The following is a 15,257-nucleotide window of genomic DNA, read 5'->3' on the forward strand; positions in this document are numbered from 1 at the left end:
TGACACTATTCATTCATCACAAATCACTCTTAATTTGTGATTAGTTACTAATTGTGAACAGCTCCAAACCACAGGTTTGGAAATTTCACGCTTGCTTTAGGAAATAAGTTAAAACTTATCTTATTTGGTTCATTTTATTGATAATTTGTCTTAATCATTTCAAATACCCCAAAGGCCTTAGTGATAAGGAGAAGTTGCAAGTTGGGCCCAACACCTTACAACACAATCAAACAAGAACCTAGTCCATAAACATTCCAAGCCCAAGAATATCCCTTATGAGTCCATATTGGGCAATTAATCCACTATTACAAACATGTCTCAGCCTGACATTCGGGCCCACTTAACCACCCTCTTGAATATTTGAAATAAATGAGATTATTTATCTACTTAATTCCAAATATAAGATTCGGGAAAACTTATGTCCCAAAATAAGCTTCCGTACGTCCAAGCCTAGCCTCCGGTAAGTCGCTGTTACTAACAGCGAATAAGGGAAAAAAAAAATTAAAAAGTTGAAAGTCGCTGTTAGTAACAGCGACTATGAAGTTTAAAAAAAAAAAATTCCAAATATTCTCCTGGGCCAAGACTCACATAACAGCAAGCCCAAAGCCCATTCACTTTAACCTTCAAACAGTTATCTAATATCAGATGAACTAACTATAAAAACTTGTTATTGTTTGATTAATCTTCCGATGTGGGACTGTGGGTCGAAAATTTGATACAAAGAGATGAGAGGAGGATTGTCATCTCTGTACCCAAAAAGAGTACACGAACAAACAAATACTGTTGTGATTAGTGTGACTTGAGTGCACATTTGATGAGGTGCATTCATGTGTGACCTTTGGGATGAAATCCCATGAATGTGTTGTTATGGATGTATTAAGTTAAGTTTTGATGATTGATTTATGATGGTGATTAAGTATGGATTAAGTATGGATTAATGTGGTTGTAATAAGGTAGTGAAGTGTGAGAGTTATGGGACTTAATGAAGAAGTTGAAAGGTTGATTCGAGATGCTCTACTATGCAAGTCGAGCAATACTGTCAGAAAGCCTCTGAAGTGCCGCTCGACCAGCCCGCTCGACTGAGTGAGCTTCAGGATGGGTCGAGCGAGTAGGCAGAATGCAACCAGAAACTTCCTGAAGTCCGCTCGACCAAGTCACTCGACCGAGCGAAACCCTGTTTTGGTCGAGCGAAGTCTCTGATACTCCTAGAATGCTGTTTTGTGACTCTTCATGTACTTAGAGATGTTTCAATATCATTTAATCATAGATTTAATGTACTTAATGTTACTTAGTGTGATCTCTCCTATAAATAGAGAGCTCTCAATCATCAAAAAGGAATCCAAAAAAATACACCCCAAGCCAAACACTAGCCTATATCTCTTCTCTATTGTAATTCTCCATATTTGAGAATTCTTTGAACTCCTTTTGATAATATAAGAGATACTACACACCGGAGGACGTAGCCTTAGTTGGGTGAACCTCGTTAAATCTTTGTGTCATTTTATTGCTTTATTTTCTCCTACAAACATCGATATTATTGATAGCGAATTTGTTTGTCACAAAACCTCATACACTCGATCTTGGTAATATTGGAGTTTGAAACACATTGTTTGAACTCTAATTCATCGTCGTTTTCAAATACACAATTAAATAGAGCAGTACCAAGGATAAATTGCCGTCTGTGCAACAGCAACAAGGCGACCCATCCCACCAATATCAGCTTTCTCCCCTCCTCTAGCATCCATTATGACTCCTTTAAGAAATTCATATGTATAAAATCTAATAGCACTTTCAGGTGCAACCTTCACGACATTTAATCCATTGCCACGAAAAAATGCAAACATTTTTCCTTCTTTCCAGATTTTCCTTACTTCGGGCATAATGCGAGCTTCTTTCGTCTGAATTTGTAAAACCACTTTCAAACGATCCAGTGGTGCAGTAGCAGTGCGAGATGTGGCACCAGCAATACCTCCTGCAATAAGATATCTGCTAGCATTGACATGCTTACTTACACTTTCTTGTACAACAGTTTGTTCGCCAATATCAACAAGGCAGACCCTCTCCCAGTAATGATATATATTTGCAATAGTTACTTCATGAGAATATAGAAGAAGGAAGTCTCTCCATTCTTCAAAGGTGATGACACCATTATTTTCCTTATCCACATGCTCAACAAAAAGAGCTAGCTCTTCATCGTCAATCTCAATTCCTACATAAGAAAGACTGCTGTGGCTTATAGGATGAACAGCCATAAAACACATTTAACAGAAAACAAGTGATCAAATGAACAAACAATGATGCTTGCAAAACACCATTGAAGTACACCATATATACAAATACTAATACACTCATCAATGCTAAATTCTTAAAAAATAAACATCTGATTTGAAGGATGTTTTATGTCTACAATTACTTGCTAGCAGAGGCAGGAACATGGCGAAGGAACGTAGGAACTTGGCTCTTATAATAATTTTTGCAATAGTTATATACTTTAAAGCAACAAGAACTAGTAGCTACATTAGTACCACAGTGCAATATATTGGCTGCATCACCTCATCGTGACCACAGTGCAATATCTTTGTATCAAATTTTCGACCCACAGTCCCACATCGGAAGATTAATCAAACAATAACAAGTTTTTATAGTTAGTTCATCTAATATTAGATAGCTATTTGAAGGTTAAAGTGAATGGACTTTGGGCTTGCTGATATGTGAGTCTTGGCCCAGGAGAATATTTGAAATTTTTTTTTTTTTAACTTCATAGTCGCTGTTAGTAACAGCGACTTTCAACTTTTTAATTTTTATTTTATTTCCCCTTATTCGCTGTTAGTAACAGTGACTTACCCGAGGCTAGGCTTGGACGTACGGAAGCTTATTTTGGGACATAAGTTTTCCCGAATCTTATATATGGAATTAAGTAGATAAATAATCTCATTTATTTCAAATTTTCCCACCCTCTTTGGGAAAATTTAAATTAATTAAGCAAAAAAATATAAAAAAAATTTAAAAGATTAAAGACATTAAAATTATATAGATAAATAAAAAAAAAACAAATTAAAAATATATGGATGAAAATGAACATTATTAGAATAAGAATATAAGAGAATAAAAAGAACAAATAAAAAATAAAATAAAAATAAAAATGTTAGTAAATTCGTTGACAAACAATGTACTATTATTGTTTATTTTTACTACTCTTATAAAAATAATTTTCTTAAAGAAAAGAATTAGTTGAAATCAACCATATTTATAAATTTGTTCTTTACAAGATTTCCCAAAACACTCCATGCCCGAAAGTCGCCCTAACCGACCATCTTCCACTCCCCTGAGTCCATCATCTTCTGGGTATGTTTTTGGTCGCTTCAAGTCTTAACCCCTCACCAATTAAGTCAATAAACTTTGATTTTATTTTAATTCTGTCAGTTAATTCAGTTACACCCCATTTTCCTGATTGTTGTTTCATTTCTTCAATGATTTATGCTTAGTTTTACGAATTTTGTTCAAAGAATATAACTTTATATGTGGCAATCTCATTTCATTAGTGCAAATGTTGATGGGTGTTGAAAATGTTGATTATGGTACCTATTTTGATTCAAATTAGGGAAAAACTGATTGCTAATTAGATTTTTATGGTGTGAATTGTATAAAAGCATGTTTTGTTCATCATTTTTTGTTCATTTGAATCTCCCATACAGATTTATTTTATTTGTAGAAAAGGGGTCCATTGAAAACAACCTCTTTGTTGAAAGGTTATGTATATCTTACTCCAAACCCCGTCTTGATGGAAGTCGGTCAGTGGCATTGGGAATGGCATGTTAGAAGTTTATAGGCTGCCCATTTTCATTTTCTATATTTTGATAATTTTTCTTATACTATGTTTGGGAATAAGGATTTCATTTGAAAATATAAATTTACTCAAATTTAGGGTTCAGCAAATAAAAAAATTATAAATTTGGATTTCAGTAAAATTCACAATTGTTACAAAATGATTAAAGATGAAGATTTGAGAATTACCTTTCAAACCTTGTCATTCTCAAATTCTATATTAATAATTTCATAATTGAAATCTATAATTTGAAATGAAATGCTTGCCAAGCGCAACCCAAAGTAATTTTGTTTTGGGTTTTTTATTGTTGATTTGAATCACCCTAAAAATTGTTTTCATGGTTTGATTGCAAAATTTGTGAAACAATTGTATGAGATGATACTCTTGAGTTGTTCAAATATTTTGTCACTTTTGCTCAAAAGTTCAATCTTTATGTTGATGAATCTTTAACAGCTTACTTGAAGAGAAGAAGAGTTTCGATAGCAAAGCATGTTTGTAAGGTGGCCAAGACTGCTTAATCCCGCACAGCTCGGGCAGATTCTAAGACAGCAGAAAAACCCATATACTGCCTTAAAGATCTTTAATGAAGCCCGATCAAAGTATCCCAATTATCGTCACAATGGTGCTGTATATTCCACTATTATTGACATACTTGGGAGCTCGGGTTGTTTTGATGAGATGAAGCAAGTGATTGAACAGATGAAAGACGATTCATGTGAGTGTAAAGATGTAGTATTTGCTAGTATTTTTAAGACTTATGCATATGCTGGAATGCTTGATGATGCAGTGTCGTTATTTAAAAGGCTTCCCGAATTCAATTGTGTGAATTGGACCGTCTCTTTCAATACCCTTTTACATATAATGGTTAAAGAGTCTAGACTTGAAGCTTTTTATCATCTATTTAAGGAAAATTCCTCTGGGTGGGCGATTAAGTCTAGGATAGGCTCGTTGAATTTGCTAATGGATGTTCTTTGTCAAATTAAGCGCTCTGACCTAGCGTTGCAAGTTTTTCAAGAGATGAACTATCATTGTTGTTACCCCAATAAGGAAAGTTATAGGATTCTTATGAAAGGCCTTTGTCATGATGGAAGGCTAAACGAGGCTACTCACTTGTTGTATTCTATGCTATGGAGGATTTCGCAGAAAGGTTGTGGGGAAGATATTGTAGTATATAGGACTCTCTTAGATAGTTTATGCGATAATAACCAGATAAACGAAGCTCTAGAGATTCTTGGGAAAGTTTTAAGGAAGGGCCTTAAAGCACCCAAGAGTCGCTGCAAACTTGTAGATCTTAACCAACTTCGTGATAGTGAAGACGTTGAACAAGCTAAACTTTTGATCAATGAAACTTTAGTTAAAGGTGCCATCCCTAGTTTAGATAGTTACGCTGCTGTGCTTACTGATCTATATTTAGAGGGTAAGTTTTGTGCGGCTAATAAAGTGCTCGATGAGATGCGTGAAAAGGGTTTCGGCCCATCTTTGAGGATATATGAATCAAAGGTATCAGCATTGTGCATGGATGGAAGAGTCCATGAAGCTGCCAAGGTTATAGAGGAGGAAATGCTGAAGAGGGATTGTGTACCGAATTCTCAGGTCTACAAGATCGTTGTAAGAGGATTTTGTGATGAGGGTGAGTTGGATTTAGCGCTTAAGTTCCTTGAAATGATGGAGCGGCAGAAAGGTTGCTCACACGACAAAGAGACATACAATGTTGTCATTGATAGATTTTGTCAAGATGGAAAATTTGTCGAAGCAAGTAAGATCATGGAACGAATGTTGAGAAAATCATTTTGGCCTAAACCGAACACTTTTAGTGCTCTTATTAGAGGTCTTTGCTCAATAGACAGAATTTACGAGGCTGGAATGTGGTTGGAAGAGATGCTTAGTCAAGGTAAGGTACCTGAGTCTTGTGTATGGAAAGTATTAGTTGCTTCTGTTTGTTGTGACATACAAGAGATTCGTGATTGCGTTGAATTGCTGGATCATCTAAGAAACTAAATTTGTGTCATATACCATAGGATATGCATAGCTTCTGTACGTCGTTTAGTGGCTTTTTTGGTAGTTTTGGGTCTTCTCTGCTTCAATGCACATGCCTTAATAGAAGGTGGATCTCGTTTTCCATACTGATACAATTAAGTTTGAGAATCGAGATGGTCACCTTGTTTGGTTGTATAGATACTATTCTGGTAAATGAAAATCTTTATTTGCCAAAAAAAAAAGAAACGGGCTTCTTTGTTTTGGAGCCTTTTCTGCGTAGGTCTTTTTTTGTAAATTTGATGCTTAGTTCATGTCTCAAAAAGTTCTTTTAGAATTCATAATGATGACCATCTAAATATTCCAATTTTCCATCATAATTAGATCGGATGTACACAATCTATCAATGATTTACACAGAACATATTCCAGTTGTATGATTGCAAACATATTCCAGTATCATGATTTACACAGAACATAATTCACTCAAACTGTTTAGCTCTATAAAAGTCTTTTGTAGATTGCAGTTATGCAGGGCCGCTCATGGAAACTTCAAAGTCGGAAAGAATCAATCTTCATTGTCGTAGGTGAATGCTTGCTTCACCATAAGATGAAAAGGTAACATTAGAATTCAAATTACATTGAAAAGGGAATAAATTTTAGTTTCCTATACATTGGTATATACGGAAACCGATTTTCTTTAAAAACAAGAAAGGCCTCTTACTCCAAATTGCTCCATGATATGAAGAAAGGGGAAGAAGGTAAATGGCTGTACTTGTAGGAAGCAACTATCCTAATACCAAAAAGAAATCAAGGGTTGTTATAAAAGCATCAAATCCATAAATGCAATGCTGATGAAGCCGGTTCAGGCTCAATGGTCTTGGCCGATGAGCCTAGTCTGCTTACAGGTGTCATGTGTCAACATCAAGACTGCAGCAAGACTGGAACTTGGAACAAGCACTGTCATCGATGTATCGAGGGAGGTACGACTGGATAAGCAACTGGGACGGCGTAAGGAGGGGGCGGATGGTGATGATGATGGGGGTGGGGATGATGAGGGTGACCGGGAGGAGGAAGCATAACAGGAGTCCCGACAGCAGATGCCATATGATGAGGTGGCGGAGGTGCCACGGCTGGTACTGGGTGTCCCATTTGTGTACCATACATTGCCATACCGGGAGGCGCCATATTTACGTTATGCTGAGCCCTATGCTTATTTGGTACTCCGGTTGCTGCTGTACCTAGTGCTGGAGCTGCAGTATTATTGCTCTGTTGCCCTGTAATGGGTGCTTGATTTGGTGATAGTCCTCCTCCATTCACACTAGTAATGTCATGAATACTAGATCTTCTTCTATCTCTATTCATTGAGTTGAGTCTTATAAAATATTTCTGGGCATGACTTGCTACTTGTGTTGGTGTCCTTGTTACCACAAAGTTCCTAGATATGCTCCTCCAATCACCTTTCCCAAATTTGTCAAGCCCTAGTAAAAACAATCTGCAAACATATGAGATTGAATATAAACGAGCATTAGTATCAAGTACGATTTTGATTCTTAAATTACTTTAATGTCATTAATTATCTCATGCCTAGACGGGGTTTGGAGGGTTAGCTGTATGCAACCTTAGCTTTGTAAGAACAAAGAGATTGTTTCTGATTGACTATGATTTGACAATTCGTTCTATTATAGAAGTAGTTCATTATGATCCTATACTAAAGAAATATAGATCTTTGGTTCGATCGAGAATAGATAAGAATTTTGGATGATGAGAGTAGTAGCTTACCTATGCTCTTCTTCGGTCCATGGGATGCCTTTCTTGCGCTCTTGATCTAATTTCGAGCTTGATTTACTGCTATTTCCCATTGCAGAAGAACCAAAAACAGAATACCCATTTCCTTGATTGGAGTTTCCTCTCTGGTCCTTAGAATAAGAAGGGTTATGCTGATCATCATCTTTATTACTAGAAGTTGATAATGTAGTTTCATCAGTACCATAATTAGGAAGAGGTACTTTCCCTGCTTCAATTGCTCCTACATCCTCAACTAGAAACTCATAATGTTGCTTAATCTCTTCGATGGTCTTTGTCGTAACCACCGAAGCAATCTTATCCCATTTCTCGTTCGATTCATCAATCGAATGAGTTGCAATGGCGTTCTCGAACGCTTTCTCCTCCTCCCTTGTCCAAGATACTAAATTGGGCATTTTTAAGTATAGTAATTCAAATTCTCTTATGTGGATTGATGCTCTTTTTGAGTTGCCTTAATGGGTTATAAGAGTAAAGGGCAATAATGAAGAGAAAGTGAAGGGAAGATAGTGTATGATTTGAGTGAGAAAGAATGAAAAAAAAAGAATCATAAACAAAAAAAAAACAGGATAAGAAAATGAGGTGGGCATCAAACCAACAAGAGAAAGGATGGGGACCTTAAAGAGGAAAGGAATAGTTGACAAGCATATATGCCCGTATGGTATGAGTTTGTAACGTACCCTTTGATTTGCATTAAAGAGAAAATGAGTTGTTTTTAAGAAAGTAGTAATAAATAAATAGATAAAATAAATTGTGTGTATAAAATTTAAAAGAGTGTTGTAATGTGTGAATAAGTATAAAAGAAAATAATGAATCATCGTCTAAAAATAAAAATAATACAAATTAAGTGAGACAGATTAAAATGGAAAATGACGTAAATTGAATGGGGAAGGAAGTAGTTAAACAATTACAAATGCTTACAAAAAAAAAAGGTGATGTGCCCTTTTGCATTAGTGTGATTGGTTTGCAAGTTTTTCATTCAAGAAAATGAATGGAATGGTGGGGTCATAACCACTCAAAATTAAGACACAACAGTGAATAGTACAGTCCTTTTCTTTCCCCATTATACTAAGTTCTTCACTATTCTTGGCTTCTTACTCTCTCACTCTAGTGAAAATGGTGCTTACTAAGTACTTTTTGCATTTCCCTTCTCCTCGTCCTATTTTGTAATAAAAAAATTATCAATTGAATTATTTTATTAGATTTGTTTATTTATTTTATCGGATTAATTTTAAATCAGATGTTTTGAATTGGTTTAAAATCGGATTTGATTTTGATATCGGATAAATGTCAGATAGTTAGGTTTGTTATGAACACCTCTCCATCTTAGTAGTTAATGCTATCAATTTTATTTTGGTGCCTATGTTAATAGTAGTACTTTGGCAATTGGCATAATGTGTCTTCTTGCTTTTGTTTATGGGTGTGTTTGACAAAATACTTTTTGATTGACTTTTATCTTTTCGATTACTCAAATAATTAATAGAATGTTTTTAATATTTAAGATCATGCTTAGGTGATAAGATACAGGCTTGTGGAGTTAACGTCAGCTTCACTCAGTCTTATTCTTTGCAGGAAATACTCATGATCTTTCTCGAGTTGAGGAACTAATTGGCCTTGCTCTCCTTTATGTGTATGAGTTGTCGCCGTCCTTCCCTCCCCAAATCCTGCTCATAGTTTTATGGGCGGGATATACTAGGTGTGATTATGATAATGATTTTAACAGATTTTTAATTGAGCTGTAAAGATGCCTTTAAGCTACAACTAAGAAAAAGTCAATATCATCAATTAATTTAACATTCTAAACAACCAATAGCCAAACACGTAACTTTTACCATATATGTTCTTAACAATTGGCGTAATAATTAAAAAAAAATAATGCTATCAACCATCAAACAATTACTAATAGTCAATTGACAAATACCTCTATGTGCTATTAAAAAACACTCATATTTGTTTTAGATAGTGGAATAAACTCATGGAAGCCGGGTATTACACAAGACAAAAGAATACTAAGTCTGTTACTTTGAATTTACTTTATTTAATTAAAATAGTTATCACAAAATATATCAAAAAAAAAAAAAAAAAAAAAAAAAAACACATTCAAAGTAACGAAGTAGTAATTCAATAACTTTTGTTTATGCTAACATGTACAATGGTTAGAGGCTCATTAGATGCCTTGATTGGACTGGTATTTGGCCCAATTTACGAATCTTCTACCAAAGTGTGACAAATAGACCATTTATTTTAGACCTGTTTCAATTTTAGCAATTTATATAGAAGTATATAAATTAAAAATTATGTGTTTTAAGTCATGTAGATTTTAATTGGGAAATTTCATATGGTAGCATCTAATTTTCATGAAACGCTAGTGGTAGCACTTTTATTAGATTTTTCCACGTGGTAGCATTCAGTTTATACACTATCTAACAGCCGTAGTATTTTCCGTTAAATTTTTGTTAATTTTTGTTTAATTCATCATTTCGTAAAATTTTTCCACATGGTACTATCCAACTTTTGCACTCAAATGTTTAATTAACCATTTTAACTTTTAATTCTTCGATTAATTTATCAACGCCATTAAATGTTGTAACAATTTTATTTTCATTCAAATTATTGACATTATAAAGTTCAAAAGGTGCATTACATACTAATAAATAATCAAAAAGAGCATTTTATAAGCTTAAAAAGTGCATTTCAAAAGTTCAAAAGTTCAAAAGGTGCATTCCAAGCACTAATACATATCTACTTTATTGTTACAACATTTAAGAGCGTTGATAAATTAATCGCTAAAATTAAACGTTAAAATAGTGAATTAAACATTTGAGAGCAAAAACTGGATGCTACCATGTGGAAAAATATTACAAAATGATGAATTAAATGGAAATTAACAATAGATTAACGGAAAATGCTACGACAGTTAGATAGTGCATAAACTGGATGCTAACATATGGAAAAATCTTACAAAAGTACTACCACTGACATTTCATGAAAACTGAATGCTACCATGTGGAATTTCCCATTTTAATTTAACAAGCTCTCTAAGTACGAGTTGAAATGCTTTTAATCGTGTCGAATTCAAGTTCAAAAGCTCTCAAAGCAGGAGTTGAAATGCTTAGTTTTCTAGTTGACTTTTGACTATTGATTTTTTAGTTGGTTAAACACTCTAAAAATTATTTAGTAAATAGTTTTTAAACTCGTTGAAAAGTTAGTTTTAAAGCTAAAACCAAAAGGCTCATATGAGTAGATTTTTCATTAGATTTTGACTTTTAAACTCATTTTTTTAAATAACTAACTTATATAGCTAACTTATTAGTCCATACTTACAACTGATCAAACTAATTTTTTAGAGTCTTCACTCTTCTAATCATCGTCCTTATAACAATATAACGGACCTCCTTTGCCGTCCTCTTCTTTGGCATTTACTATTTGGACCACCATATCAGACTAATTAAAAATCAAAGTCAATGTATTTTAGGATGTATGTTTTATTCGATAAATGATTTTTAGGTTAATTTTTATTAATTCGACTCTTTATTGATTGATTTATTTATATTTTCAAATTGTTTTTTGTATTTTCAATTTGACTCTTATGAATTTATTTATAATAACACATGATGTAAGGAAATACTTAATTTAAGTATCAAACAAGTAAATATCAAGTTTAACATTTCTGATTCAAATCTTTATGCTATATTCATATATATATATATATATATATATATATATATATATATATATATATATATATATATATATATATATATATATATATATATATATACATATATATATATATATATATATATATATATATATACATATACATATACATATATATATATATATATATATATATATATATATATATATATATATATATATATATATATATATATATATATATATATATATATATATATATATATATATATATATATATATATATATATATAATCAAAGATGCCAAAGCAATAATCACAAGTAAGCATTTCCTTCTCTTTCAATAAGTTAAGATTATTTAAATTTAATTTTATAATCATCATAGGTGTCAAATCTTGAAAGATCAAATTATAATCTAATTATTTAATGGATCCAAGTATGCAACCATAAGCACAACAATGAATGGTCTTCTCCGCAACTTAAAGCAGTTTTTAAAATCAATATTTATTATAAAGACGATCAAATTCCAACACAAAAATTATTTGTATGCTTAATTGGTTGATTTTTCTGTTTAGCTTTTGATTATCAAACTACTAAAAAAATTATTTTAAAAAGCTAGCTTTTAAGCTAAAACCAAACAACGACTACTATAAGTAGCTTTTTCATTAATTGGATTTTATACTCGTCTTTTTTCAAATAAACAGCCAACAACTAATTTTACCAAACATCTCAATAACAACTGACTTAAATAACTGACGTGCCAAGAGCTCCAACTGGTAGCTCCAAGTCTCCAACTAACAACCATCATTTACTAAATCAATAATTAAAAAATAAGCTCAATTTCATAGGAGCAAAGAAATTGTTATAAATACATGAGCGCTACAAAAACATCCTCTTGGCCTACAAGAGTCCATACACACATCATAGCTAGCACAATGAATCAAAACCAAACACAAGAACAAAACATAGTCCTACAAAAACAAGTTCAAAATCTTAAAAAAAGCCTCCCTAAGGCAAATTTCATAGGTAGCACAATCCTAAAATATCAGGGTTTTTGGTGCTCAGAGCAACAAATCAAAAATGTTATAGCCTTCCAAACACAATTCCATGCTAGAGATAGTGATATTTTTATTGCAAGCATCCCAAAAACTGGCTCAACTTGGTTAAAATCCTTACTCTTTTCAATTGTAAATCGTACAACAAAACATACACAAAATCCATTACTCGTAAATCACCCTCAAGAGCTTGTTTATAGTCTTGAAACCGATGTATATGGTAACGCTTTTGCATACCCTCGTCCACACCACCTTGACGAGCTACCCTCGCCAAGGCTTTTAAGCACTCATTTGCCTTATGCCTCACTTCCCGAATCAATCAAGGTATCGAATTGTCGAGTTTTGTATATTGCTCGAAATCCTTTAGACACACTTGTGTCCTTGTATTATTTTTCTATAGGGGTGATGAATAAGTACTTTTCTAAGGATTTGATCAAGAGGTTTATAAGTATGTTTTATCCAATTCCTAGTATGGATGATTTCTTTGAAGCTTGTTGTGAGGAAAAAATACCCTTTTGGCCTTTTTTTGATCATGTTATTGGGTATTGGAAGGCAAGTTTAGAGGAACCAAACAAGGTGTTGTTTGTTAAGTATGAAGATATGAAGGAGGATGCTACATATGAGTTAAAAAAGATTGCTCAATTTGTGGGTATGCCCTTTACAACCCAAGAGGAAAATGAAGGTGTAATAGAAGAGATTATAGAGATGTGTAGTATTAAGAGTATGAAGCAATTGGAGGTTAATAAGAATGGTGTGATCAATGAGTTATTTGAGAAAAAGAGCTATTTTAGGAAAGGGGAAGTTGGAGATTGGACTCATCATTTTACACCTCCTATGATAGAGAAGATGAAGAAACTCATGGATGAAAAACTTCAAGGAACCGGTTTATCTTTCAAATTATCTCCATGATCACGTGCGTTTCTTGTTTGTGTGAAGTTGCAGATGATGTTTGCTACCAATTAGAGTAATTAAAAGTAATCTCTTTGTAATATAAGTAACAAGGGTAAAATTGGATACATATGACATCTAAAATTCTGTCTTAGTGGGGCAATTTAAGTAAATTGGGGTAATAAAATGAAATACTCTTGTAAATAATTAATTTCTTCTTTATTGAAATTTGTAAAAAATCATTTATTATATGTTCTTTTTATTATTTTAAAGTTTCTTTTATGTTTTTGTCAATAAAAAATGTACTCATATAATTGTGCCTAGGAGATAGCCATTTTAGTGGTATTCATATAACTTTTTTCGTCTATTAAGTAGATTTTTTTGTCACGATATCAAACGTTCAGATCTCATTTATGTTTTTTGTACTTGGGGTTTTAAATGCTAGGTATAGGTAATGTGACATCCACATATCTAAAACTTAACCATTACTTTTAACATTTTGATTAACTTGATTTATTTGACAAATCAACTTAAGATAAATTTGTTGTTAGAATATCAAATTTCAACTTGCTAAAAAAATGTATTAAAAATATTTTTAAATGTCCTTTTAGTTTTTGTTTACTGGCTAGTGTATGTAGATAAATGAACTACCAAAGGATCCTGGTAGAAGAATTTAAAAGAAAATAATGTTTTGTTTAACTACCACATGTTTCCCTAGTTGTAAGAAAGTCTACCCGCCAAAACATGCAAGAGTTTAATACCTTACTGATATTTACTCTATTTATTCAGGATTTTTAATTTAAATTTTATTTTCAATTTATAAGTTAAAATATAGTGAAAAGATATTTAATTCGTCTTAATGTAAATTTTATTAAAAGAATAATTTGAAAATCCAAATATAATTTAAAGTACCATTATAGAAGTAAGAGTATTAAATAGTCACTGCAACAAATTTAACTTTTTGCAATATTGAATTTAGTGGCATTAAAAAATTGCCACTAATTTATATCTTTAGTGTAATAATTATTGATTTTTATTTTAAGTTTCACTATAAACTGATTTAGCGACACTTATTTGGTCTTTAGTGGCATATGTAATTGTTACTATAGTTTATAGTGATATTTATGAGAAATGTCACTAGATCCAATGTCATAAAAAGCTTTAGTGTGATTTTTTATTATACTGCTAATAAAGGATCTAATAAATGTTACTAAATACTCTATATATACTATTAGAAATTTGAAATAGCGACATTTAAATTAAATGTCGCTAAATATATCCCACTAAAAGCAAATTATGTTGTGGTGAGTGAAAATTAATAAATTAAAAAAGTATTTTAAATAGAAAAAAGATAAGTCTTTATCATTATTATGATGGAAACAAGAAAATAATAAGATTGAATTGGTTATTAAATTGCTTGTGACACCTGGAATTGGACTTAAATAAGTAATGTCTATTGTGGAAACTGGAAACTTCCTAATTAGATCCCAAAAAGATGGTGAATTCACATTACTTTAATTACTACCAAATGATGACCTACGTACAACAAATACATCACTTTATGTCTATTCACATACAAGTATTAAATATTTGTGTTGTTATCCATTTAATTTGCATCCAATATAATTAAATTTAACATCATAATTTATAAGTTGTAACTCATATTATAAATATTGATTAACTCGTATTATAAATGTTAATTAACAAGAATTACTTCGATTCAAGCTGTAAATATTATAAATATTAATTGACTCATACAATAAATATTTTAACTTTTAACTTTTTAACTTACAAAAAATTATAATTAGCTTAATTATTTTGATTTGAAGTCAACTTTTCAGCAAATAAAAAATTATTTATCAAACCTATATTTTAACTTTTTAACTAACAAAAAATTATAATTGAAAATCAACCAAAAAATCGAATTAAAATACACGCCTTTAAATATTGATTAACGTGAAAAAAATTATGTTAGAACTAGGGTTTAGTCGTTATAAATAGAGCTGAACAAAGTTTGGTCTAAACCGTAAATCAAATCGGACCAAACCAGAA

General features: G+C 32.0%; 4 protein-coding genes across 4 annotated transcripts; 2 read left to right on the top strand and 2 right to left on the bottom strand.

Moving 5' to 3' along the window:
• Positions 1-1,646: 1,646 nt before the first annotated feature.
• Positions 1,647-2,261, bottom strand: LOC130811301 (calcium-dependent mitochondrial ATP-magnesium/phosphate carrier protein 3-like). Its single transcript, XM_057677550.1, has one exon. The coding sequence runs from the start codon at positions 2,259-2,261 to the stop codon at positions 1,647-1,649; it is 615 nt and encodes a 204-aa protein (XP_057533533.1).
• Positions 2,262-3,220: 959 nt separating this feature from the next.
• Positions 3,221-6,049, top strand: LOC130800667 (pentatricopeptide repeat-containing protein At1g05600). Its single transcript, XM_057664257.1, has 2 exons — positions 3,221-3,345; positions 4,280-6,049. Exon 2 carries the CDS (start codon positions 4,316-4,318, stop codon positions 5,822-5,824), a length of 1,509 nt encoding a protein of 502 aa, XP_057520240.1. The 5' UTR covers positions 3,221-3,345; positions 4,280-4,315; the 3' UTR covers positions 5,825-6,049.
• An 85-nt stretch (positions 6,050-6,134) lies between these two features.
• On the bottom strand, positions 6,135-8,193 carry LOC130800675 (transcription factor SRM1-like). Its single transcript, XM_057664268.1, has 2 exons — positions 7,582-8,193; positions 6,135-7,294 (listed from the first exon to the last, which is right to left on the bottom strand). The coding sequence occupies exons 1-2, from the start codon at positions 7,998-8,000 to the stop codon at positions 6,763-6,765; spliced, it is 951 nt and encodes a 316-aa protein (XP_057520251.1). The 5' UTR covers positions 8,001-8,193; the 3' UTR covers positions 6,135-6,762.
• Positions 8,194-12,172: 3,979 nt separating this feature from the next.
• On the top strand, positions 12,173-13,378 carry LOC130800680 (cytosolic sulfotransferase 5-like). The gene has a single exon (XM_057664279.1). The coding sequence runs from the start codon at positions 12,198-12,200 to the stop codon at positions 13,224-13,226; it is 1,029 nt and encodes a 342-aa protein (XP_057520262.1). The 5' UTR covers positions 12,173-12,197; the 3' UTR covers positions 13,227-13,378.
• Positions 13,379-15,257: the final 1,879 nt, after the last annotated feature.

The sequence above is a fragment of the Amaranthus tricolor genome, chromosome 1 (genome assembly GCF_026212465.1).
Source record: "Amaranthus tricolor cultivar Red isolate AtriRed21 chromosome 1, ASM2621246v1, whole genome shotgun sequence".
NCBI classification, from domain to species: domain Eukaryota; kingdom Viridiplantae; phylum Streptophyta; class Magnoliopsida; order Caryophyllales; family Amaranthaceae; genus Amaranthus; species Amaranthus tricolor.